Source organism: Ochlerotatus camptorhynchus, unplaced genomic scaffold (assembly GCF_037179485.1).
Source record: "Ochlerotatus camptorhynchus isolate MF236.1 unplaced genomic scaffold, CSIRO-AGI_Acam_v1.1 ptg000082l, whole genome shotgun sequence".
NCBI classification, from domain to species: Eukaryota; Metazoa; Arthropoda; class Insecta; order Diptera; family Culicidae; genus Ochlerotatus; species Ochlerotatus camptorhynchus.
The window spans coordinates 3,660,480-3,687,845 of NW_027040572.1; the positions used below are offsets into that span (position 1 = coordinate 3,660,480).

The window sequence follows — 27,366 nt, forward strand, 5'->3', positions numbered from 1 at the left end:
CAAATGTATCTGTAGGATTCCATGTTATCTGTTGGTACTGAAATGATGAGGTTTTGCGCCCACTAGTGTGGGCTTTTCCCTCCAAATAAATAAATATATAAATAAAACATTTCTGCCAATTTATTGTAAAGTTTTACCGAACGTTCAGCTGTTCTGATTTCGGTAAAATTTACCGAACACGGAAACAAAATCTTAGTGTGTAGCGTACATAAAATTAACGTTATATTTGGCGTAAATTATTTTTTATTTAGGACGTTTTTTTTAATCTAAAATATGCGGGAATAGTTTTCCGGGATGGTAGGTATCAATAATTGCATCCTTTGCATCAAATCTGGTAGTTAGACAACAGATTTGGAAGTCACTACCGCAACGTATGACTAACGAATTCAATGTGGGCATTGTTTTTTTTGTTTTACATACTGTACGAACCAAAGAATAGAAGTGTTACGATTTTCATATATTTGGTTTGTAATTAGACCTTGGATGTGAAGAAGTTCGGCAAGTCTTACGATCCCAAAATAGCATCAATATGAAAAACACTGTGCTAGCTTTTAATGGCAAGTACAAAAATATTTTCCATTCAAATTGGGCTCTAGAATACTCCTCAACCGCAATATTTATATTCCGCTCTTCCCGGGAGCAAACATTGAATCTACTCATTAAATTTCTATGGCTACGAAATAGAACTGGTTTATTCAAATAAGTACATTTCCGTCCGAATACCCAACAGTAATAGAGCTTGTATCTAACAGCTCTTGCTGAAGATGGAAAATCAACAGACACAGCACGTTGATTACGAGAATGGGTAGTTTTTCTTGATATCGATGGATTATTGAACAATGTATTCCATAGTTCCATGAGTAAAGCAAGCACCGACACGGGCAAAAATATTGTCGATACTCAAGAGTATTAACAATCATATTGATGCAAATATTGATGAACATAAATATTGACGCAAAATCAGAAAACTTTGATTTCATGTTTCAATATTTCCGCTCAGTTTCCCTTTCTGTTTGACTACAGCAGCAGATGGTGCCTGTTTCTTGGTAACTTTTGTCAAGGTGGTTGTGATTTGTATCGGAATATTCCATCGGAATATTGGTTTAAAATGTGCACACACTTAAAAATTATTACCAACTTTGGTAATTTTGACCGAAAGTTCAGTTGATCGTTCGTCATTTCTAAAGCAATTAACCTATGTTTGAATTTCAATTTTAGGCTATTTTAATTTTTTTCATAATTTATTTATTCGTCAAGGCTCATTCGTAGTAGCTTCACGGAGCCGATATTTATTTTTTTCAATACAATGATTTAAAGCTAAAGTTAGGAGAGTGGGGGCTGATTATCCACGGCTTGCTCAAGGTTAGCAGAGTGGATGTTATAATAAGAATCCTGCAAAGAGAAATTGTCACAGCTCCAAATTCTTCATTATTGGTTGTTTTAAGGCAAAACACTGCTCATGGAATAGTGCTTAAAACAATTCCAATGGTACTATTCTGTTTGATGATTTTTCAGGAGGTTGTTACACTTTCAATATCCAAACAGCCCAACATGTTTTTTTTTCAGCACGAAAACCCTCAACTATTGATTTGGTCTTAACTGATTCATTTCACCTTTGTAGGCAGTTGGTTACCCATGCTGACTTCGGTTCTGATCACCTTTCAGTAGCTTTTGAAATATCCCAAGAAATTATTTCTAATCCCAACTGCTCTACTTTCAATTACTGTAGAGCTGACTGGGAGCAATATCGAACATTTATGAAATATATCTTCGATCCAAATATTCCTTTGCAAATCAAAGTTGCTGTTAATTATGCTCTCGAATCTCTGACTACTTCTATATGAAGCGAGAGCTGCCTCAGTACCAAAAGGTTAAATTCGATTAAATTATAATAGATGACGATCTTCAAAAAATATCCACAGGAGGTAATATCCGGAAAATTATCCGGCGGGATTTGCAAAATCAAGTTAAATAGCAATTCTCTACCCTGAGGAACAAAATGCTTAAAAATAATGTTCCGAAATTAGACCCAAGTTCCAAATCCTTTTGGAAGCTTACAACAATTTGAAAAACCTCAAAGGCTATTCCATCGTTTAAAGAAGGTGGTAAAATTTTGACCATGAGCATGAGCATGATTGACCACCCATGGATACAACTCCGTTATTGCCAGATCAGCTGTAATTACACAGAGAACCAATAGACGTTGCTTGGGACTACCAGCCAGTGATGGCATGATCATTGGCAAATCAAAGTTGGCACTCGTGGAGAATAGAAGAACTGTGAGAGTGATGATGATTTCAAAATTTTACACGGTAAGGTATACGAGTGCAATCTTAAAATGCTTTTATTTTGAAAATGGAGCATTTTATTTAAATCTGGTTGCTGCTACAGTTGTAATCCCGATTTGATTTGTTAATATTTTTCCAACACTGCTAGCAACCATACTCAATGTGTAAATACTGGTGATCTAAAACTAGGCAATACCAGCGCTGGCCACGACCGAATGCTGGTCAAAAAAGGAATGGATAGAAATATGTTGACGTAATACTCGTTGAACCCACGCGTTTCTGCTCAGTAAGCAAAATCGGTCGCCACTAGGCCACTGAGCGCCTTATATCACAAAACAATTACGGTCACTGCTCTGGAGAAGGATTTGATATGGCCAAGGCCTGTTCTAAGCGCCACTCGAGTACAGCAAGCCTCAGACAAACATTGACCCGTACCTGGAGATAAATGAATCCAGACTACATTATTAGAACCTGCCGTGCATTCCCGAAGCGAGTGGAGGCCGTAATTGCAGCAAGTGGAAACTCGATCGATAATTAACATAGTTTAAGAATCTGAGAAACATCCTCTCTATGAATAAATTAAAAAAAAAAAAAACTCGTGTCCGCATCGTGCTCTCTTGCCGTGCGGATCTATTTGCTTTTTGCTGAAGGAAGTGTTACTACTACCTAAAGCTACAACAAATTTAAACAGCACTTTTCAGTGCTCAACCTGTAAAAAAATTTCTACCTTGTTCAACTCTTATTGCTCTTCGATCCTTCTTTGGACCCTACCCGAGGTAATCCTTCTTGGATATCGATTTGGAAAATTCCTCTTCGATCCTTCAGATTCTTATAGTAATCTGCTTGGAAGTCGATTTGGATAAAAATTTACTACCGCCATGGCGCCTAAACGCAAAAGAAAGGGGCAAACTCTTGACCCCCCTTCTGATGAAATTAATTTGAGTAATCAATTTGATTTGCTCACGGATGATGAGAATGATCCATCATCCAAGAAAAATTCTAGTAAACTTTCCCGGCTTAATGCCAAGAAGGAAAAGATTCCCCCTATTGTGATAACCATTTCCGATTTCCATGCTCTTCGCATGGAACTTTTGAACTTCGTGAATGTTAAGTTTTCTCTACAAATTGGACGTCGGGGTGAATGCCGTGTATTGGCTGAAACCTTGGACGGATTTAAATGTCTTCTCAAGTATCTTACTGAGAAGAAGCACAAATTTTTTACTTACGACACCAAAACTGAACGTGTGTTCAAGGTTGTCATGAAAGGACTGCCCAGTGGTGAATCCCTGGATAAGATCAAAGATGAACTGGCAAAATTACTTGGAGTTGTGCCACTCCAAGTAATCAAAATGAAAATGAAATCCCGTCCTGGCGATTCGCGCAACGGGATTTCTAATGATTTTTATTTAGTTCACTTCAAGTCTAGTGAACTAAACAACCTTAAGGCCTTGGAAAAAGCTAGCCTTATGCTCCATGTTCGAGTGAAGTGGGAACACTTCAGGAAGACTGGAGGAAATTTCCAAAACCTCACTCAGTGCCGTAAGTGCCAGGGATGGGGTCACGGAACTAAAAATTGCTACATGCCAGCTAAATGCATGAATTGTGGTGATTCCTCTCACGCAAAGGACGACTGTCCTGTGAAGGAAGATCCTAAGAAATTTAAATGTTCAAATTGTGGTGAAAACCACAAATCCAATTTTTGGGAATGTAAGACTCGCAAAGCGATCCTACAATCTCGTTCTAACCGACAGGTAAGAAACGCTCCACTTTTCCGACCAGGTACAAATTCCTCTGCTGTTAACAACGGTCAGCGAGGAACAAATTCTACATTCGTACCCGTAGGTACAAATATCACCCCTGCTTCAAATTTTTCATCTGTACCTACTCCCCTCGCTGCTAACAATGTTCAACGAGTTGATGGAGCTACCTATGCTGCTATTGCAGCGGGTAGAAATCAAAATACTAACCAAAGTAATTCTAACGGAAATTTTGACAATTTTGACTTAGGAAGCCTTACTGCCCCTAAAATGGAATTTTTACAGAAATCATTAATTGACATGATTTCTGATATGCTTAAATCTAACTCCATGTTTGATGCTATTCAAACTGGAGTAAAATTTTCAAATAATATTGTCATGACTTTAAAATTCAGTAATGGATTTTAAAGCATTAAATATTGTAAATTGGAATGCTCGATCTCTTAAAGATAATGAAGACGAGCTATTTAACTTTTTGAGAGTTCATATCGTGCATATTGCCGTTATAACTGAAACGTTCCTTAAACCTGACCATAAGGTTAAGAAGGACGCAAATTACTTGATTTATAGAAATGATCGTCTTGATGGACCCTGTGGTGGCGTTGCCATCATTATTCATAGACGAATCAAACATAAAATTCTTTCTTCATTTGAAACCAAAGTTTTTGAAACTTTGGGGGTTTCTGTTGAAACAAAATTTGGACAACTTACGTTTATAGCTGCCTATTTGCCATTCCAATGCGTAGGCCAGCAAAAGAATTTTCTCAAGGGTGACCTCCAGAAACTTACCCGTCATAGGTCTAAATTCTTCATTATTGGTGATTTTAATGCAAAACACCGCTCATGGAATAATGCTCAAAGCAATTCCAATGGTAATATTCTGTTTGATGATTGTTCTGCAGGTTATTACACTATTCAATATCCAAACAGTCCAACATGCTTTTCTTCTGCAAGAAATCCCTCAACTATTGATTTGGTCTTAACTGATTCATGTCAACTTTGTAGCCAATTGGTTACCCATGCTGACTTCGGTTCTGATCACCTTCCAGTAACTTTTGAAATATCCCAAGAAATAATTTGTAATCCCAACAGCCCTACTTTCAATTACCATAGAGCTGATTGGGAGCAGTATCGAACATTTATGGAATATAACTTCGATCCAAACATTCCTTTGCAAACCAAAGATGAAATTAATTATGCTCTTGAATCTCGGACTACTTCTATAGTTGAAGCAAGAGCTGCCTCAGTACCAAAATGCGAGGTTAAATTCGATTCAATTATAATAGACGACGATCTTCAGCTCTTGATCCGTCTTAAAAATGTCCGTAGTAGACAATATCAAAGAACACGCGATCCTGCCATGAAGGTTATCTGGCGGGATTTGCAAAAACAAATTAAAAAGCGATTCTCTGCCCTGAGGAACAAAACTTTTGAAAATAATATTTCTAAATTAGACCCGAGTTCCAAACCCTTTTGGAAACTCACAAACATTTTGAAAAAACCTCAAAAGCCTATTCCAGCGCTTAAAGAAGGTGGTAAAATTTTGATCACAAATTTGGAAAAAGCTCAGAAACTTGCTAAGCAATTCGAGAGTTCCCATAATTTCAGTTTGGGTCTTACTAGTCCTATTGAGAATCAGGTTGCTCGGGATTATCTGAATATTTTCTCTCGGGAAAATGTTTTTGATGATTCCTGGGGGACTGATTTGGACGAAGTAAGGTCTATAACTAAAAAGTTTCAAAATATGAAAGCTCCAGGTGATGATGGAATTTTCTATATCCTCATCAAAAAGCTCCCAGAGAGTACCTTGTCTTTCTTGGTAAAATTATTTAACAGATAGTTGAAGATGCTAATTTCAAATAACAGACTGTAGTGGTAATTTTTATACGATGGATGGAGTAGATGAAAGCATAGAGTTGATAGTTCCGTTAGAGTACGGCAGTGTGAAGATTGTATATAGATATTAGACAAGCGAGCTAGGACAACTTTTAAGGAAGGTACAAATCGGTTTTTTCATCTCTCTTTACCAAACTCCCCCTTTGGAGAGGGATGGTGAGGGGTGTCCCCCCCCGCCACCACTGGCAAAAAGAGATGAAAACCGACCCGCTCATGTACCAACTGTGTGTTTGAAATAGTTCTACCGATTTTTTACCGCACTTGAGTTGTTATTTGAAGGAAGGCATCCAGTCGTAGGTTTGGAAATTGCAACTATTGTTTACCCCTACCACGATATGTGCTCCTGTCATCGTCGACTTGACTATCTCGAGGGGACACGGGTGGGGTAGGTGCTGCTACTGTACCTTTCGACCATTGACAGTAATTGATGGTATGCTCCCATCCAGAGTTATGTACTTTGACTATATGTTTTTAGTATTACTTCTACGTGAAGTCAGCAATTTACATAGTTGAAGATGCTAATTTCAAATAACAGACTGTAGTGGTAATTTTTATACGATAGATGGAGTAGATGAAAGCATAGAGTTGATAGTTCCGTTAGAGTCTAATATCTATATACAGTCAGGAATCCTTATTGCCGGATTCCTTATTGCCGGTATCTCTTATTGCCGGATCCTTATTGCCGGGCTATCCGCGAATAAGGATACCCACAGCTTATGGGATTTTCACTAATGGGGGCTGTAGTGGATTATCTCATTTGTTTCAATACATAAAGCTATACTGTCTTCGACAAAGTTGTTGTACTGGGTTAGACCAACAAGCCTGTGCCATTGGATTCAGGTTAAATTGGGAACTACGCCGCTAGAGGCGCTTCACTTTTATGTTACTTATGACGGGTGCTATAATATATGGATCATATTTCCAACATAGAATATTTCGTGATCCTGACCATATAGAAAGTTACTGTCTTCAGCAAAGTTGTTCAGGTGACCAAGTCCTTTCGGATGGTGGCCATATTAGTTCAGAACTCTCTCACTACGCAGCGCTAGTGTGCATGTGCAATTCCTATATAAACTGTATCTCGAGAGCCTGACCAATTAGAAAGTTGCTGTTTTCATCAAAGTTGGGCAGGTGATCAAGTCCTTTTGGATGGTGGCCATATTAGTTCAGAACTCTCTCACTACGCAGCGCTAGTGTGCATGTGCAATTCCTATATAAACTGTATCTCGAGAGCCTGGCCATATAGAAAGTTGCTGTTTTCAGCAAAGTTGTTCAGGTGACCAAGTCCTTTCGGATGGTGGCCATATTAGTTCAGAACTCTCTCACTACGCAGCGCTAGTGTGCATGTGCAATTCCTATATAAACTGTATCTCGAGAGCCTGACCAATTAGAAAGTTGCTGTTTTCATCAAAGTTGGGCAGGTGATCAAGTCCTTTTGAATGGTGGCCATATTAGTTTAGAACTCTCTCACTACGCAGCGCTAGTGTGCATGTGCAATTCCTATATAAACTGTATCTCGAGAGCCTGGCCATATAGAAAGTTGCTGTTTTGAGCAGAGTTGTGCAGCTGAGCAAGTCCTTTCGGATGGTGGCCATATTAGTTCAGAACTCTCTCACTACGCAGCGCTAGTGTGCATGTGCAATTCCTATATAAACTGTATCTCGAGAGCCTGACCAATTAGAAAGTTGCTGTTTTCATCAAAGTTGGGCAGGTGATCAAGTCCTTTTGGATGGTGGCCATATTAGTTCAGAACTCTCTCACTACGCAGCGCTAGTGTGCATGTGCAATTCCTATATAAACTGTATCTCGAGAGTCTGGCCATATAGAAAGTTGCTGTTTTCAGCAAAGTTGTTCAGGTGACCAAGTCCTTTCGGATGGTGGCCATATTAGTTCAGAACTCTTTCACTACGCAGCGCTAGTGTGCATGTGCAATTAATATATATAAACTGTATCTCGAGAGCCTGGCCATATAGAAAGTTGCTGTTTTGAGCAAAGTTGGGCAGGTGATCAAGTCCTTTTGGATGGTGGCCATATTAGTTTAGAACTCTCTCACTACGCAGCGCTAGTGTGCATGTGCAATTCCTATATAAACTGTATCTCGAGAGCCTGGCCATATAGAAAGTTGCTGTTTTCAGCAGAGTTGTGCAGGTGAGCAAGTCCTTTCGGATGATGTTCATATTAGTTCAGAACACGCTCACTACGCGGCGCTAGTGTGCAAGTAAATTTCCTGTATAAGCTGTATCTCGAGAACCTGGCCATATAGAAGGTTACTGTCTTCAGCAAAGTTGTTCAGGTGACCAAGTCCTTTCGGATGATCGTCATATTATTTCAGAACTCTCACACTACGCGGCGCTAGTGTACACATGAACTTCCTTAATATGTTATGTCTCCAAAGCTTGTCCATATAAGATGTTGCTGTGCAATGTGAGAACAGGAACCGGAAAAGGCATGACGTGTAGAGGCCGGAAATCGATGTCAGATGCCATTTTGGAATCCAAGATGGCGGCCATCGGTTCGAGAAAAACTGTCAAATATCCTACAATATGGATATGTTTGGAAAGGGGACGACGTGTAGAGGCCGGAAATCGATGCCAGACGTCATTTTGGAATCCAAGATGGCGACCATCGTGTCAAGAAAAACTGTTAAATATCCTACCATATGGGTATTTCCGGATAGGGAACGACGTGTAGAGGCCGAAAATCGATGTCAGAAGCCATTTTGGAATCCAAGATGGTTGCCATCGTTTCAAGAAAAACTGTCAAATACCGAACAACATGGGTATTTTCGGATAGGAGATGATGTGTAGAGAAATCGATGTCAGATGCCATGTTGTAATCCAAGATGCCGACCATAGGTTCAAGAAAAACTGTCAAATACCCTACAATATGGATATTTTTGGAGGGAGACGACGTGTAGAGGCCGGAAATAGATGCCAGACGACATTTTGGGATCCAATATGGTGGCCATCGGGTCAGGAAAAACTGTCAAATACTCTAAAATATGAGTATTTCCGGAAAGGAAACGACGTGTAGAGGCCGGAAATCGATGCCGGATGCTATTTTGAAATCCAAGATGGCGGCCATCAGTTTAAGAAAAACTGTCAAATACACTACAATGTGGGAATTTCCAAAAATGGACGACGTGTAGAGGCCAGATATAGATTCCAGACGCTATTTTGGAATCCAATATGGCGGCAACATGTTTTCCATGGTCACCATAGCCGATCGAACTCCAGACGAAACTAGAACCGCACTACCGTTCATACTGGTGACAACGCTCTGATGAGACAACGAAACCTTACCCCCAAGCTCCTCCCCTGATCCTATCCTTCGACAATGTACCTCTCTTACCTCGAGTAAGCCACGAGTATTCGGTCCAACTCCTACTAAACATAGAATTAAGTGAATGTTGTTACAAACAAAGAACAATGAACTATCGGCTCCGTAAAGCTAACGTGATTGAGCCTTCCAAATAAACGAACTAGTTAAAAAAACATGTTTTCCATATATAAGGCTTACCAAGAATATTGCGTATAATTTATTGTGTATAGCGTATCACTGAGCAAGATCGCAACATAACGTGGAAAATTCCTCAAAACAATAAAACGTTTTTAATTGTTTTGTATTTTTTTTTCTATCGTTAACTACAGATTTATTCCTGGACCCCTCTACAGTGAATATGGTTGATATTTTCAGAAATCGGCAGAAATCGAGTTAAAACTAAATCAACTATCCAAGGTCGAAAGTTTCTGCACATTGGACAGCAATGTTGAACGGAGTGCAAAAATGCAAGATTTGCTAACGGAAGTCGAGACCCATCTCACGGTGTGGAAGAACGAGAGTGACTAGAATGCATAAAACATGACAGCGCTGGTTAGTTCTTTGTTATCGAAAGAGAAAATAAAATGTGGAATAAATCTGTAGCTTACGATAGAAAAAACAAAACAAATCAAAGCATTTTATTGTTTTGAGGAATTTTCCACGTTATGTTGCGATCTTGCTCAATGATACGCTATACACAATAAATTATACGCAATATGCTTGGTAAGCCTTATTTATGGAAAACATGTTGCCGCCATATTGGATTCCAAAATAGCGTCTGGAATGTATATCTGACCTTTACATGTCGTCCCTTTTCGGAAATTCCCACATTGTAGGATATTTGACAGTTTTTCTTAAAACCGATGGCCGCCATCTTGGTTTTTAAAATGGCGTCTGGTATCGGTTTCCGGCCTCTACACGCCCGGAAATACCCATATTGTAGGGTATTTGACAGTTTTTATTGAACCAATGGCCGTCATCTTGAATTTCAAAATGGCATAGGGCATAGATTTTCGGCCTCTACACGTCGTTTCCTTTCCGGAAATACTCATATTGTAGAGTATTTGACAGTTTTGCTTGACCCGATGGCCGCCATCTTGGATTACAAAATGGCATCTGACATCGATTTCCGGTCTCTACATGTCATCTCCTATCCGAAAATACCCATGTTGTAGGGTAATTGACAGTTTTTCTTGAACTGATGGCAACCATCTTGGATTCCAAAATGGCGTCTGACATCGATTTCCGGCCTCTACACGTCGTTCCCTATCCGGAAATACCTATATGGTAGGGTATTTGACAGTTTTTCTTGACCCGATGGCCGCCATCTTGGATTCCAAAATGACGTCTGGCATCGATTTCCGGCCTCTACACGTCATCCCTTTTCCGGTTCCTGTTCTCACATTGCACAGCAACATCTTATATGGACAAGCTTTGGAGACATAACATATTAAGGAACGTCATGTGTACACTAGCGCCACGTAGTGTGAGAGTTCTGAAATAATATGACGATCATCCGAAAGGACTTAGTCACCTGAACAACTTTGCTCAAGACAGTAACCTTCTATATGGCCAGGTTCTCGAGATACAGCTTATACAGGAAATTTACTTGCACACTAGCGCCGCGTAGTGAGCGTGTTCTGAACTAATATGAACATCATCCGAAAGGACTTGCTCACCTGCACAACTCTGCTGAAAACAGCAACTTTCTATATGGCCAGGCTCTCGAGATACAGTTTATATAGGAATTGCACATGCACACTAGCGCTGCGTAGTGAGAGAGTAATATGGCCACCATCCAAAAGGACTTGATCACCTGCGCAACTTTGCTCAAAACAGCAACTTTCTAATTGGTCAGGCTCTCGAGATACAGTTTATATAGGAATTGCACATGCACACTAGCGCTGCGTAGTGAGAGAGTTCTGAACTAATATGGCCACCATCCGAAAGGACTTGGTCACCTGAACAACTTTGCTGAAAACAGCAACTTTCTATATGGCCAGGCTCTCGAGATACAGTTTATATAGGAATTGCACATGCACACTAGCGCTGCGTAGTGAGAGAGTTCTGAACTAATATGGCCACCATCCAAAAGGACTTGATCACCTGCCCAACTTTGATGAAAACAGCAACTTTCTATATGGCCAGGCTCTCGAGATACAGTTTATATAGGAATTGCACATGCACACTAGCGCTGCGTAGTGAGAGAGTTCTGAACTAATATGGCCACCATCCGAAAGGACTTGGTCACCTGAACAACTTTGCTGAAAACAGCAACTTTCTATAGGGCCAGGCTCTCGAGATACAGTTTATATAGGAATTGCACATGCACACTAGCGCTGCGTAGTGAGAGAGTTCTGAACTAATATGGCCACCATCCAAAAGGACTTGATCACCTGCCCAACTTTGATGAAAACAGCAACTTTCTATATGGCCAGGCTCTCGAGATACAGTTTATATAGGAATTGCACATGCACACTAGCGCTGCGTAGTGAGAGAGTTCTGAACTAATATGGCCACCATCCGAAAGGACTTGGTCACCTGAACAACTTTGCTGAAAACAGCAACTTTCTATATGGCCAGGCTCTCGAGATACAGTTTATATAGGAATTGCACATGCACACTAGCGCTGCGTAGTGAGAGAGTTCTGAACTAATATGGCCACCATCCAAAAGGACTTGATCACCTGCCCAACTTTGATGAAAACAGCAACTTTCTATATGGCCAGGCTCTCGAGATACAGTTTATATAGGAATTGCACATGCACACTAGCGCTGCGTAGTGAGAGAGTTCTGAACTAATATGGCCACCATCCAAAAGGACTTGGTCACCTGAACAACTTTGCTGAAGACAGTAACTTTCTATATGGTCAGGATCACGAAATATTCTATGTTGGAAATATGATCCATATATTATAGCACCCGTCATAAGTAACATAAAAGTGAAGCGCCTCTAGCGGCGTAGTTCCCAATTTAACCTGAATCCAATGGCACAGGCTTGTTGGTCTAACCCAGTACAACAACTTTGTCGAAGACAGTATAGCTTTATGTATTGAAACAAATGAGATAATCCACTACAGCCCCCATTAGTGAAAATCCCATAAGCTGTGGGTATCCTTATTCGCGGTTCCTTATTCACGCCCCCGTTACCCCGGCAATAAGGATTCCTGACTGTACAATCTTCACACTGCCGTACTCTAACGGAACCATCAACTCTATGCTTTCATCTACTCCATCTATCGTATAAAAATTACCACTACAGTCTGTTATTTGAAATTAGCATCTTCAACTATGTAAATCATTGACTTCACGTAGAAGTAATACTAAAAACATATAGTCAAAGTACATAACTCTGGATGGGAGCATACCATCAATTACTGTCAATGGTCGAAAGGTACAGTAGCAGCACCTACCCCACCCGTGTCCCCTCGAGATCGTCAAGTCGACGATGACAGGAGCACATATCGTGGTAGGGGTAAACAATAGTTGCAATTTCCAAACCTACGACTGGATGCCTTCCTTCAAATAACAACTGAAGTGCGGTAAAAAATCGGTAGAACTGTTTCAAACACACAGTTGGTACATGAGCGGGTCGGTTTTCATCTCTTTTTGCCAGTGGTGGCGGGGGGGGGGGGGACACCCCTCACCATCCCTCTCCAAAGGGGGAGTTTGGTAAAGAGAGATGAAAAAACCGATTTGTACCTTCCTTAAAAGTTGTCCTAGCTCGCTTGTCTAATATCTATATACAATCTTCACACTGCCGTACTCTAACGGAACTATCAACTCTATGCTTTCATCTACTCCATCTATCGTATAAAAATTACCACTACAGTCTGTTATTTAAAATTAGCATCTTCAACTATGTAAATCGTTGACTTCACGTAGAAGTAATACTAAAAACAAATAGTCAAAGTATTTAACAGATGTTTCCATTTGGCATACTTTCCTGATAAATGGAAAAATGCAAAAGTTGTTCCAATTTTGAAGCCGGATATAAATCCAGCTGAAGCTTCTAGCTACCGCCCAATAAGTTTGCTTTCTTCAATAAGTAAACTTTTTGAAAAGATAATTTTGAATAGAATGATGCTTCACATCAATACGAACTCAATTTTTGCAGATGAGCAGTTTGGATTTCGCCATGGGCATTCAACTACTCATCAACTCTTAAGAGTTAACAATTTAATTCGTTCAAACAAATCTGAAGGCCACTCAACTGGAGTTGCTCTTCTAGATATAGAAAAAGCATTCGACAGTGTTTGGCATGAAGGTTTGATTGCTAAATTGAAAAAGTTTAATTTTCCACTTTATATTATGAAATTAGTTCAAAATTATTTAACTGACAGAACTCTGCAGGTAAATTATCAAAATTCCAAATCTAATCGACTACCTGTTAGAGCAGGAGTTCCTCAGGGTAGCATTCTTGGGCCTATATTGTATAACATTTTCACTTCGGACCTCCCTGATTTGCCTCAGGGTTGCCACAAATCTTTGTTCGCTGATGACACAGGCATTTCCGCTAAAGGAAGAAGTCTTCGTGTTATTTGCAGCAGACTGCAGAAAAGTTTAGATATTTTCTCTTCTTATTTACAAAAATGGAAGATTTCTCCCAACGCTTCCAAAACTCAACTTATAATATTTCCACACAAGCCTAGAGCTTCGTTTTTGAAACCTAGTAGTAGTCACATAGTCACTATGAACGGAGTTCCAATTTCCTGGTCAAACCAAGTGAAATATCTTGGATTAATACTTGACCAAAAATTAAGTTTTAAAGATCCTATTGAGGGCATTCAAGCCAAATGTAACAAATATTTAAAATGTTTGTATCCTCTTATAAACAGGAAATCCAAACTTTGCCTGACGAATAAACTTCTAATATTTAAACAAGTTTTTAGACCGGCCATGCTTTACGCTGTGCCAATATGGTCTTGTTGTTGCACCACCAGGAAAAAAGCACTTCAAAGGATTCAGAACAAAGTTCTGAAAATGATTTTAAAGTTGCCTCCCTGGTACAGTACTACCATGTACTACCGAAGTACATAGAATTTCGAATGTTGAGACTTTAGAACAAATGTCCAACAAAATAATGAATAATTTCAGGCAAAAATCGTTGCAATCCTCAAGATTTAGTTTTAGTTTTTAGTTTTAAGATATCAATTGTTATACTGACATGCAGGTTAAAAAACCTGTTTAAAATACTTAATTGCCAAGACATGAACAATGTAAAAACACTTAGATATATATCATAACAATTAAGGCTGGTACGTTACTGCAGTAACTGGAGCACCTAGGTTAAAAATGAAATGTAATTTATTTTGAATTTGGAACAAAAAAAAGAGTTAAAAAAAAAAAAACAAATAGCATCAAAATCCGATTTTTTAAAAACATTTAAGCATGTGAAAAATCAAAATCTCGTAGGTTTTTTTTTTATATGGTACATATCCCCCGTGTGGAAAAAAACTGAGTGACCACAGAAAAAAATTCTGAATTTTAACTATCGCGTAAAATCTCCCTTTGTTTAATTTTGAGCTATACTTGGCATAAACAGCGAAATCGTTTACAAGCTTGCACACAATATTACTAATTTATGCGATATTCCGCTTAAACTTACACGAAATATCGCGTAAATGTACACAGTAAAAAAAATGCAATATCGATCAATGTAATTTAAGCTGATGTATGAAATAATGATGTAATAGCATAAAGCAGATGTTCGCAAAATCGATGTACATCGTACAACGTTATATTACACAACCGATGGATTGACCTTGTTGCAGCAGTTTGGATGTAATATTCAACAACTTTTTTTCTGTGTATGTCAAATCTAGAGTTAATTTTATTTCCGCTATACCTCGCAGAAATTTACATGAATTTTTCAAACGGTGTACACAGCAAAAAAAATATTTTAATATCACATCAAAGTGGATGCACTTCAATCGTGTCGAAAATATGGTGTAATATTACTTTCCAAAAAGGACAAAATTATCATTAATACAGTGCATGAACTGACATTACGTAACTTTTACTGCATTTGTTTATTATTGTGGCCATAAAAATTAAATGATATTTTTGACATGATTGAAGTGCATCCTCTAGGATGTAATATTACAATTTATTTTTTGCTGTGTATATAGGATTTGGTAATTTTTTCAAGATACATAAAGAACATTGAACCAGGGTTCGATTTGGTAGATCTTACTACGTAACGCGTCTCTTAGAAGTGATCTACTGGCTTAACAGACTATAATAAATTAAATAGCGCGATAATTTCAGCTATCTCAATAGGTATGCTCATTGAAATGTGTAACTTCTTCGCACCAGACCAAGAATCGAACCGATCACTTTTCGCTCAATAATTGTTCACCTTATACAGCGATTGTGTCAATAACCAATGTGATAAATGTAGACATACATACACGTAGTTCGGATAGCTTCAGAAACAAGAACAGCAAACACATTAATTCAGTTGAATAAAACATGATCGTTCACTTTATTGGTTTGTTGTATCGTTCACATGCCACTGTCGGTTGAACCACCAACGCAGAGTAAAATTTCATTCGACTTGTCTCTTGTTTGCCTTAAAATACATTGTTCTATTTACAGAATTTAAAACCCTAAGCAATGCAAAGCAAAATGAAATGCTATTTTTCAGTTTAAAACAATCATCTATCATAATCATCAGTTTTGTATCGTTTGAACAATTGTGAAGAATTAATGCTTGCGCTTATACTGTCGTTTCTCGTCTTCATGTCACAGGAACTGCATCGTCACAGTGCATCTTGAATGCACAACTTGTAATGCACGCAACAATGGTCTGGTATTCACGTCGTATCATTAGCGTAAATCATAAAACAAATAAAAACAGCAACGATCGAGCTGCATGATGCGTTCAGACGTAGACCTCGCTGTGTTTGGGTTTCCGTTTGCTGAGCGTCGATGCGGCGGACGACGACGGTTCGGAAGCCGATGCTTTTTTCTCATTGCTGAGCGTCACGGTGCTGACCTCGGCACTGTCGTCGAATGGCAATTCGGTGATGATGGTTCCGGTGGTGGCGTTCGCCGTGGTGGTGACCGGTGTTACGGTGAAGGTTAGCGGTATTGAGGTAATCGAGAGGGGGATGGCATCGGAGGAAACGGCTGTGGCCGGCTTCAGGCCTGCTGCGATGGTGGTCGTACCACTGCTATCGGTGCTGTCAACCGAGCCGTTGGTACTGGCGGTCGGTAGCACTAGGACCGTGTTGGCACCGAGGGAACCGGATTTTCCCAGCGTGGAGTTGTTGTTGAGTGATAGCTCCAGGTTGGCTCCGTCCTTGGAGAAGGCGGAAACTGTCGGGAGAGAAGAGGTAGGAGACATTCGTTGCTAATTAGTAGGTGATAATTAGAGGTGTTGCGCTTATCGCTACGGCTTGAACTTGTCTGTGGGAATTTCGGAGATCATTCGACAGACTGTTGCACTGTGGGTAGTGGTCGATGGAGGTGACGATTTCAATAAGTTGGAAACTTTTTCTCAGTTGATCTTCCCTGACAAACTTGTTCTTGAGTTAGTTTTGAATGCATAGTATGGAAATGAGACGAAGTAGCGCGAGACTCTATATTTAAAAAACATGAATTTATCCAACCATGGTGAGATAGAACCTTCAAATAAGTTTTGATATATCCATGGGCGGCTCCAGGCGTCGTAAAATGGGGGGTGGGGGTTTGGCACAATATGACTGTATTTTTAATCAATTCGGAAGTTCGAAACATAGCAACTTCCCTAATAAAATTTGTATGTTTAGTTTGCTTAACGGCGTGTTCAGGGTATCATCCAAACCATGTGTGAAGTAGTTCTACCGTTTGGGTTATCGTTCGGGTATGGTATTTTTGAAAATCACAGATCATCAAACATTTCAATGTTTTAAAGTATCGAGTTTTTGGTTGGATTAAATATCTTGAAAGCATTTTTTTTTATATTTCAAAGTCACTGTTTGTTCTCAACCAATTCCCAAATTTATTTTATAGATTCGCGCCGAAACCATCATTCTGAAACTGCAAATGAGTGCTAAACATTAGTAGTAGTACACACTTATTTTTTTGTCGAATCTCGGCTATTTTTGCCGAGATTTGCACAGCCGAGTGCTTGGCAATCTGTTTACTGAGATCTCAGCAAAACTGATGTTTGGTTGCTGAGTCTCGGAAAATGCTTTGCTGAATCTCAGCAAACAACGTGCTGAGATCTCAGTAACATTGACTACTGAGCACTCGGTTGTGCGAATCTCGGCAAAAAATTACCGAAATAATTTGCAATCCCAACAGCTCTACTTTCAATTACCATAGAGCTGATTGGGAGTAGTATCGAACATTTATGGAATATAACTTCGATCCAAACATTCCTTTGCAAACCAAAGATGAAATTAATTATGCTCTTGAATCTCTGACTACTTCTATAGTTGCAGCAAGAGCTGCCTCAGTACCAAAATGCGAGGTTAAATTCGATTCAATTATAATAGACGACGATCTTCAGCTCTTGATCCGTCTTAAAAATGTTCGTAGGAGACAATATCAAAGAACACGCGATTCTGCCATGAAGGTTATCTGGCGGGATATGCAAAAACAAATTAAAAAGCGATTCTCTGCCCTGAGGAACAAAACTTTTGAAAATAATATTTCTAAATTAGACCCGAGTTCCAAACCCTTTTGGAAACTCACAAAAATTTTGAAAAAACCTCAAAAGCCAATTCCAGCGCTTAAAGAAGGTGGTAAAATTTTGATCACAAATTTGGAAAAAGCTCAGAAACTTGCTAAGCAATTCGAGAGTTCCCATAATTTCAGTTTGGGTCTTACTAGTCCTATTGAGAATCAGGTTGCTCGGGATTTTCGGAATATTTTCTCTCGGGAAAATATTTTTGATGATTCCTGGGGGACTGATTTGGACGAAGTAAGATCTATTACTAAAAATTTTCATAATATGAAAGCTCCAGGTGATGATGGAATTTTCTATATCCTCATCAAAAAACTCCCAGAGAGTACCTTGTCTTTCTTGGTAAAATTATTTAACAGATGTTTCCATTTGGCATACTTTCCTGATATATGAAAAAATGCAAAAGTTGTTCCAATTTTGAAGCCGGATAAAAATCCAGCTGAAGCTTCTAGCTACCGCCCAGTAAGTTTGCTTTCTTCAATAAGTAAACTTTTTGAAAAGATAATTTTGAATAGAATTTTGCAGATGAGCAGTTTGGATTTCGCCATGGGCATTCAACTACTCATCAACTCTTAAGAGTTACCAATTTAATTCGTTCAAACAAATCTGAAGGCCACTCAACTGGAGTTGCTCTTCTAGACATAGAAAAAGCATTCGACAGTGTTTGGCATGAAGGTTTGATTGCTAAATTGAAAAAGTTTAATTTTACACTTTCTATTATGAAATTAGTTCAAAATTATTTAACTGACAGAACTCTGCAGGTAAATTATCAAAATTCCAAATCTAATCGACTTCCTGTTAGAGCAGGAGTTCCTCAGGGTAGCATTCTTGGGCCTATATTGTATAACATTTTCACTTCGGACCTCCCTGATTTGCCTCAGGGTTGCCACAAATCTTTGTTCGCTGATGACACAGGCATTTCCGCTAAAGGAAGAAGTCTTCGTGTTATTTGCAGCAGACTGCAGAAAAGTTTAGATATTTTCTCTTCTTATTTACAAAAATGGAAGATTTCTCCCAACGCTTCCAAAACTCAACTTATAATATTTCCACACAAGCCTAGAGTTTCGTTTTTGAAACCTAGTAGTAGTCACATAGTCACTTTGAACGGAGTTCCAATTTCCTGGTCAAACCAAGTGAACTATCTTGGATTAATACTTTTAAATTTAAATTTAAATTAACTTTTAAAGATCACATTGAGGGCATTCAAGCTAAATGTAACAAATATATTAAATATTTGTAGGGTCTTATAAAAAAGGAAATCCAAACTTTGCCTGACGAATAAACTTCTAATATTTAAACAAGTTTTTAGACCGGCCATGCTTTACGCTGTGCCAATATGGTCTTGTTGTTGCACTACCAGGAAAAAAGCACTTCAAAGGATTCAGAACAAAGTTCTGAAAATGATTTTGAAGTTGCCTCCCTGGTACAGTACTACCGAGGTACATAGAATTTCGAATGTTGAGACTTTAGAACAAATGTCCAACAAAATAATTAATAATTTCAGGCAAAAATCGTTGCAATCCTCAATTGCAACGATTAATTCCCTTTATACTTAGATAAGATTTAGTTTTAGTTTTTAGTTTTAAAATATCAATTGTTATACTGACATGCAGGTTAAAAAACCTGTTTAAAATACTGAATTGCCAAGACATGAACAATGTAAAAACACTTAGATATATATCATAACAATTAAGGCTGGTACGTTACTGCAGTAACTGGAGCACCTAGGTTAAAAATGAAATGTAATTTATTTTGAATTTGGAACAAAAAAAGAGTTAAAAAAAAAAACGATTTTAAATTGGCTCACTACTTGACTAGTCTATTGATCCCAAGTACACTATGTTTGTTTTGATTCGCTATGAAAGTTTCACAGTTAAAAATAGGCGTTCGGGGATTTTTCTATGTTTTGAGGGTCGCATCGATTAGCTTGGGACCGAAGATAGTACCAGAGCTGAGCCAAAAAGTTGCGTACGTTTCTTCGGGACCTTCCGGTCTTAAAGTTACCTCTATGGCGCTACTGTATCTGTCGCTTGGATTCTGACAAAGTTGTCAGTCTTCTTGATATGTTGTCTTCGATGGAACGCTACACAGAATCTCTTTTCATTTTTGGTGTTAATTTACATCTTCTTCTTCTTGTTCACATTTCAAGCTTATTGCTTATCGAATGTTAGCTTATTTCGTGCTCTCAACTTAGTGTTCTAGAAGTACTTCCACAGTTATTAATTGAGAGCTTTTGATGCCTGTACAATTTTTGCAATAGTAAATTATTGTATGGCAAGTACAATCACACTATGCCCAGAGAAGACAAGACATTTTCCAACCCCTAAAAATTCCTAGACTGCACCGGGAATCAAACGCAGCTACCTCCAGCATGGTCTTGCTTTGTAGCTACGCCTTTACCGACTGAGCTAAGGGAAGCTCCATGTATTACCATACAAAAATTAAATGATTCCCTCTAATAAGTCCATCTGGAGCGAGTCTCTCGCTCTGGAATTCTCTTCATTTTCTTCACAATGCTGCAGGAATTCTCTCCAGGTAACTCTTGAAATAAATTCTAAAATTTAATTCAAATTCATAACGAATATTGTAATTAACTCCGGAATTCTCTCCAAAAGTTCTACTGACTTCTCATAAAATGCACGTTTGACTTGCGTTGACATTCTGTTTGGAATTGAACAGGAATGCTTCACGAAATTTGTTTTGAAACTCTCCTACAAATTCTCCCCAGAATTACTACCATTGAATACTCCTCGGAATTGCCCTGGATGTTTACCCAGGACTATCTTAAAATTCACATTAGACTTTACTGAAGTTCTCCCTTCAATTTCTTTAGATTTATAAATTCCATAATTATATTGGAATTCAAGTCAGGGGAATCTAGGGAATTATTATGTGCGCAACTAATACCCTGGACAGACTATGGCTTATATCATGTAATATAGGCTGTCTTGCAATGAGCACTCATACATAGGATTTCCAGTGAAAACTAGATGTATGAGTGCTCATCGCAAGACAGCTTATATTACATGATATAAGCCATAGTCTGTCCAGGGTATAAGTCCTGAAAGTCTCCTTAATAAAGATATAAAAAAAAAACTAAGTTCCCGGTGTTTGTCAATAGATGGCTCCAGCAGTAGGTGCCGGTTGATTGTGACAAATCGAAAACGTCATGAATCAAGCATAGACATTATGGTAAACAAACCGCTTTGACACAATAGTGATTTTGTTTTTGTGTCATATACTTTTGGTTGTGTCATGTTTGGTGTCATTTTTTGCCAAATAAACGTCATTCGCGGTAAGTGTTTATTTTCTTTCTTTCAGAGAACGGCGGCTAAAGCGTATCGAGAGCCCCAAAAAGTTTACGGAGATGCTGCTCTATGTAAAACAACGTTCTGTAATTGGTTCCATCGCTTCAAAGACGCTGATTTCGTTGTTGACGACCGTCCGCGTGAAGGAAGGCCAGAAACCTTCGAAGACGTTGAAATGGAGGCATTGCTTGATGAGAATCCGTGCGAAATGCAAGAAGAGCTTGTCTCAGCACTAGGAGTTACCCGCCAAGCCATTCCCAAGCGATTGCATGCGCTGGGAATGATTCAAAACCAAGGAACTTGGGTTCCATATGATTTGAAGCCAAGAGACGTTGAGCGTAGTTTTTCGCCTATGAACAACTGCTCCAGCGGCAAAAAAGAAAGGGTTAATCGTGACGGTTGATTAGAAATGAATCCATAACAGCAACTCATAGAGAAACAATCATGGGGCTGCCCGGTCTTGCTTCTACGTCGTCGGCTGGGCCGAATATTAACGCTGCGAAGGTTATGCTGTGTATTTGGTGGGACCAGCTCGCTGATATTTATTATGAGCTGTTGAAACTGAACGAAACCATCACTGGGGAACGATATCGAACTCAATTGATCAATTTAGATGGTCAAGTTTTAAACCCACCACAGCATGCTTTTGGCGCTACTGTATATTGACGATCAAATGTAAAATACTGTGGTAGCCACAGCCATAGTTCTGTCAAAACCTTAGCATTTTCATTGATCCATTGATGCGATTGAGCTGAGAACTGAGCCAAATAAAAAGTGATTCTACAGCATGACAACGCTCGACCTCACGTTGCCAAACCTATTAAAACCTACCATTTCTCCGAAGACATCCAGAACATGACCAAACGTGGTCCTGGACTATGACTCCTATTGATCTAGCTATCGATCGCTCATGTGATTCGATACGTAGCACGATGGGATTTTATTCAATATGATTTTGACTACTTTATCGATGTTGTGACCAATGTGGTCCTGGGCACTCAATGTGAACACTATCTTGGTTTCGTTGTGTTTGTTTGATGTGTTGCATGATGTGTTTGACACACGACTGGCCCACATTTGTAGGGGAAAAATTTTGAATCATTTTTTTCAACGGGCCAACTTCCAGATTTGTGCCATAAGGTGAGAAAATCACTCTCTGAAAACTTCAGCACATTCGGATGTAACAGAAGTGGGGATCTTGGTTGGAATGTATGGAGAAATAACATTCCTTCACTCTTTCGTGCATAAAACTGGGGTTCAGCAAACTCCATTATACTCAGAATTTCAGCAACATGTAGCATAAACTATTTATCGAGGAGGGCGACACATCTAAATCTCAATTTTAGATGCTCAAAAAATCTCACACTAGCGAATCAATCTTCGAAAAATCTTCTTGCTTTTCTCGCATATACTTACATCGCGCATCATCTTTTTGCAGGAAATCTTCAGAATCGTCATCAATCTTCTTTCTATCTACTCAGCGTGCGAGCAGCTAGCCACAGCACAACACAATATTTCCTGCAGCGTAGATAGAGTCGTCCCCCTCGCTATTTATAAGGAACAACTTTGCTGAAGGCAGCATCATCGAAAGGGCGACTCTATCTAAGATGCAGGAAAAATTTGCTTTGCTGTTGTGGGATGCACACACGCTTAGTAGATAGAAAGAAGATTGATGAAGATTTTCTGCAAAAAGGTGGAGAGCGATTCGTTGATTGATTTGCTGGCGTGAGATATTTCGACCATCTAAAATTTAGATTTAGATATGTCGCGCCCGTAGATCACGATTCAAGTTAGTATTATGGAGATATTCATTCTGAAATTTGTAAGTGCATTTTTTCGTATATTGCAGTAAAATACAGGCAGGTTGCTTAAGCTAGATAGTATCAAATAGATTACCAAAAAAATGAGAGTTTATATTTTCCACAGGTTAACATCCAGACTCGTGCCTTTTGATGAGGTAACCACTCTCTGAATGTTCCAGCTGTCTTTGACGTTAAACAGGCTGGTGCTTTTGGTTTAATGTTTATATAGGGGATTTGGCTGAAATTTTCATCTACATTCAAAAGCAAATATTTCAATAAAACTAACTGAACTCATGGTGCAGTCTTCAGCAAAGCTGTTACTCGTTGTTTGAACCGAGGTTTGAACCACAAACTTCAAACATCGGAATCAAATTAAGGATAAGAATACTTTGTAATGATCGAAAGAGTATCGGATTATCATTTCTTAATGGAGGGGAAATGGATGTAATGTTGGCCTAAATGCCCCTAATTTGAGCCCATACAGAAATTCTGCAATCAAAGTAGGCTGCGCGTGTGAACGTACATGATATTCGTTTTTTTGCTTGGAGGTTTTTATGCTTATTTGGTTGAAGTAATGAAATTGGGTTGTTAGCGGTATGCTTAAATAAAACAGCAAAAAAAAAGATTATCTTCCATTTAATTCCACTTAATTAATGTTGGTACCATTTAATTCCTTTTAATTAATTTTGGTACCCATGACAGATACGTATTTCGACTACAATGTACAGTCTTCATCAGTGTCATTCCCACTAAAGAACTTTTCAAAACAGCGTAAGGTAATCAAAGGATTTGTTGACTGGACGAGGATTCGTGGATTTGCCAGTCCCTTGTCACGTGATTACACATGGCCATCTGGTTTTCAATGGAACTGATTAACCCTGCTGCAACAAACCATCAGGCAGAACTTTACAACCGGTTAAGTATCTGCAGACAGGTAATCCTTGCACTGATGGTGGGTTTCATTCACATCACATCTCATACATAAATTCAGCAATCGACTAAATTTTCAATAACGACCAAAAATATCCTTTAGTACCGCCCCAATGACGCGTTCATCTAGATAAAATTGAGCAGATTTTTAGCGATGGACCCAAATTTAGATTCATAGGCCAACAGTAGAGCCATTTCCCCTATTTTATCCAAATTATTTACACAAAATTTAAACTAAAAGCGCCAGCTCATCTTACAACCAAATGAGCTGAAACTTTCAGAGAATGGTTTTCTCAACTAATGGAACAAATCTAGGGGTTGGCCCGTGGAAAATTAGAACTTTTATTTTGGTGGGCCAGCCTAGTTTGACACGTTTCAGGTCACTTCAAATTTTAAGGTCCGTATTCAGTGGAACATGTTCCAACCATATATCTAAAACCAGTTGACCGATTCCTAAAATGTTCGATCATGTCTATGATACTATGGTTTCTTCCATTTGGCATCCAATGTGGTGCAATGGTTGTCATGAAACACGTCGTACTTTATTGCGCCACAAACACACATATGCCACGGATACACTTGTATGACAAACTATGAACATGAGCATTATTTGTATAATAAATTATGAGCACATCCTAAAACTATACAATACACTGATGCAAAATTAAACTTTTTCGCTCCACAGTGCTTAAATGGTTTCAAACCGGGTCCTGATTAGCCTCCCAAAGTTACAACTCATTTGGTTAGAAACAGACTTCGCACAAGCCATTTGAAGTTTACATGTAAATTACTATGGGAAATCTCAACTTTTTGTTCATTGCCTTCTAGTCTTTTTCCATATTGAGCTGTGAAACAGTTCGATAGCCATTCTTATAGAAAATTTTCTCAGCTACAACTTTACTCAAGATCGTTTCTCTGTAAAACGAGACAAGAAAAAGTTATTAATTATTTAAGAGATTGGTAAACTTATGACATGATCAAGCAGCTGCTCTGTAGGCAACACTGTATTTTGCAGTGTGACATAGTAGCCATGATTTTTGTGTCCTATTCAACGCCCCAGAAACACCAATGTTGCCTGCTGAGCAGTTGATTGAGCATGATCATAAGACATCAGCGCATTGAATCATTGATAACTTTCGATTCTTGCATTTAATCAAAAAATGGTTTTGAGCAAAGTTGTAGCTGGAAAAATTTCCTACAAGTACAGTTGAAAGCTTTTGAAGTAAACCGATATGGTGAATAATTAGATAGACATGAACAAAAATCTTGGTTTTACCATAGTTATTCCCATACAAACTTCAAATGGTTTGTGCCATCTCAGTTTCTCACCAAATGGGTTCAAATTTTGAGAGGTTAGTCAGGATCCGATTTGGAATCGTTTAAGTATTGTGGAGCGAAAATTTCAAATTTTGCATCACTCTACTATACAAGTGGGATCATGGATGTGCTCATAATTGATTATCCAAATAATGCTCATGTTCATAGTTTGTCATATAAGTGTATCCGCGGCAATACACATACACACACACATACACACAAACATGTTTCGATCTCATCGCGCTGAGTCGATTGGTATATGACGCTTGGCCCTCCAGGCCTCAGCTCTAAAGCTGATTTTGTAAGAAGGGGGTAAAAATGCATACAACATTCCGGCAAAAATAAAACTCACCGGCATTCTTGATACTTGACGGCAGTATTGACTTCGCCAGGGCAGCCGTGGCCGATTGGCCGGCGTGCAGAGTATTGGTGACCGAGTTGGAATCGAGCTCCTTGATCGGAGCCAGCAACAGCGTACCGACAACCGGAAGGTCACTGTTGTGCAACGACGCTGGGTAGATGGACGGATTGTTGGCCAGCTGTTGGATAAAGTTTAGGTTGGATGGTAGTATGAGATCAAATACGGGTAGTTCGATTCGAGAACAGTACCTGAGTAGTCATCAGCGCCACTCCGGACGCAATGTTGGACGTTCTCTCCAGCTGGGTGGTGATATTCGCTAGTGGGTGCATTTTGCTATCCTTGGCAACGTCTGGAGTAGGAATGCGAGGACGAGCCTTCGGTGGCACACTTGAAATCACGGAGCCGTTTAGGCTTAGTTTGGAATCTGTTTACAATGAGGAGACACACAAGATTAGGCATTTCTAGCGAGGTTTTATGAAAGGTCTTGTTCATACTTTGTTTGACTATCTGCCGCGGGTGGCGGCCAGATTTTCGGTTGACAAACTTATCATAGAAACTAATTTTCTGCATTGGAGCACCGGCACTGATTGGCTGGGTGATGCCGGCCTCTGGACTAGAGTACACCGAATTGTTCCGATTGCGAGTGAACAACCTCCCGGACGAGTAGGCCGTCGATGCACTACGCATCGAAATTCTGTTCATCTGCCGGCCGAACCATCCCTTGCGTCGTTCAGCCATCGGAGTGTCCACACTTTCCTATGTGTGGTAATAAATTGAGCAAAAAATACATTTCGGGACAATTAGGTTAAAAACTTACATAATCAGCGTAGACTTCATCATTCACAGCTCGCTTCCCGCCGACAATATTGGCGTAAACTGCTTCAGATTCCTTCACAACGTAGTGCTCCGCCGATCCCTTGGGTTCCTCTCGTCGGTAGTGTTCGGACGCTACCGTATAGGGCAAGTCTTTTGGTACCACTTCCTCCCAGTATTGATCTTTGAGCAGTTCCGGGTGTTCATCGTGCATCTCATCAACGATCATGTACGATGCCTTGATATGTCTGTCGATGAGCCAGTTCAGTTCGATGTCATCGTCGTCCTCGCCGAAGGGATTAATCAACACTTCGGCAACCTTCAACCAACCCACGTAGAATACAAACTGCAACGCAGTGAACAGTGGGAAGTACACATCCAGCTCCATGTAGGTGTTGGTATTTGCGTCGTACGTCGGAATCATCTGGCTGCCCATGATGGCCGCCGTGAAGTAGGAATACAGCACCAGTGTGACTACCTGTGTATACACCAACGGTACACAGACCGTATCGTAACCGATGAGACCACCCAACCGTCGTCGGATGTCAGACAGTTCCATCAGTAGAGTCTGGACGATGTGATCCGATGGGATCATCTGATCCTTTCTGGCACGATTGATTATGTTGGTTGCCCACACCAGAGGCATCCAGTACTTGGACATGGGACTCTTAGAGTCCATTATTTCGAAAATCTTCCGCTCGCTTTCCAACATTAAGCCGGCATCCACCAGGTGCTGCCAGGTCGGAAAGCGACGCTTCACTCGCAGCGAAATCTTCTGCAGTGTGATAACGTATGCGAGGACCATGTATCGCATAATGTTTCGTCGCATCAGTCGGCCAGTTTCATCCTAGAAGAGGGTGATACATTAACTTTTGAATCATGCTACTAAATAGAACA

At 39.4% G+C, this 27,366-nt stretch overlaps 2 protein-coding genes across 3 annotated transcripts in view; one reads left to right on the forward strand and one right to left on the reverse strand.

Moving 5' to 3' along the window:
* Positions 1 to 27,366, forward strand: part of TM9SF3 (transmembrane 9 superfamily protein member 3) — a 236,461-nt gene that overhangs the window by 25,966 nt on the left and 183,129 nt on the right. The gene's annotated exons all lie outside the window — the stretch shown is intronic.
* Best2 (bestrophin 2) overlaps positions 15,756 to 27,366 on the reverse strand; it is a 76,076-nt gene continuing 64,465 nt past the window's right edge. Inside the window, exons 5-9 of the mRNA XM_065217993.1 lie at positions 26,474 to 27,316; positions 26,151 to 26,412; positions 25,905 to 26,080; positions 25,648 to 25,834; positions 15,756 to 16,584 (exon numbers count right to left, since the gene is read on the reverse strand). Coding sequence (XP_065074065.1) covers positions 16,148 to 16,584; positions 25,648 to 25,834; positions 25,905 to 26,080; positions 26,151 to 26,412; positions 26,474 to 27,316 — 1,905 coding nt within the window. The 3' untranslated portion in view covers positions 15,756 to 16,147. The remainder of the gene's footprint in view (positions 16,585 to 25,647; positions 25,835 to 25,904; positions 26,081 to 26,150; positions 26,413 to 26,473; positions 27,317 to 27,366) is intronic.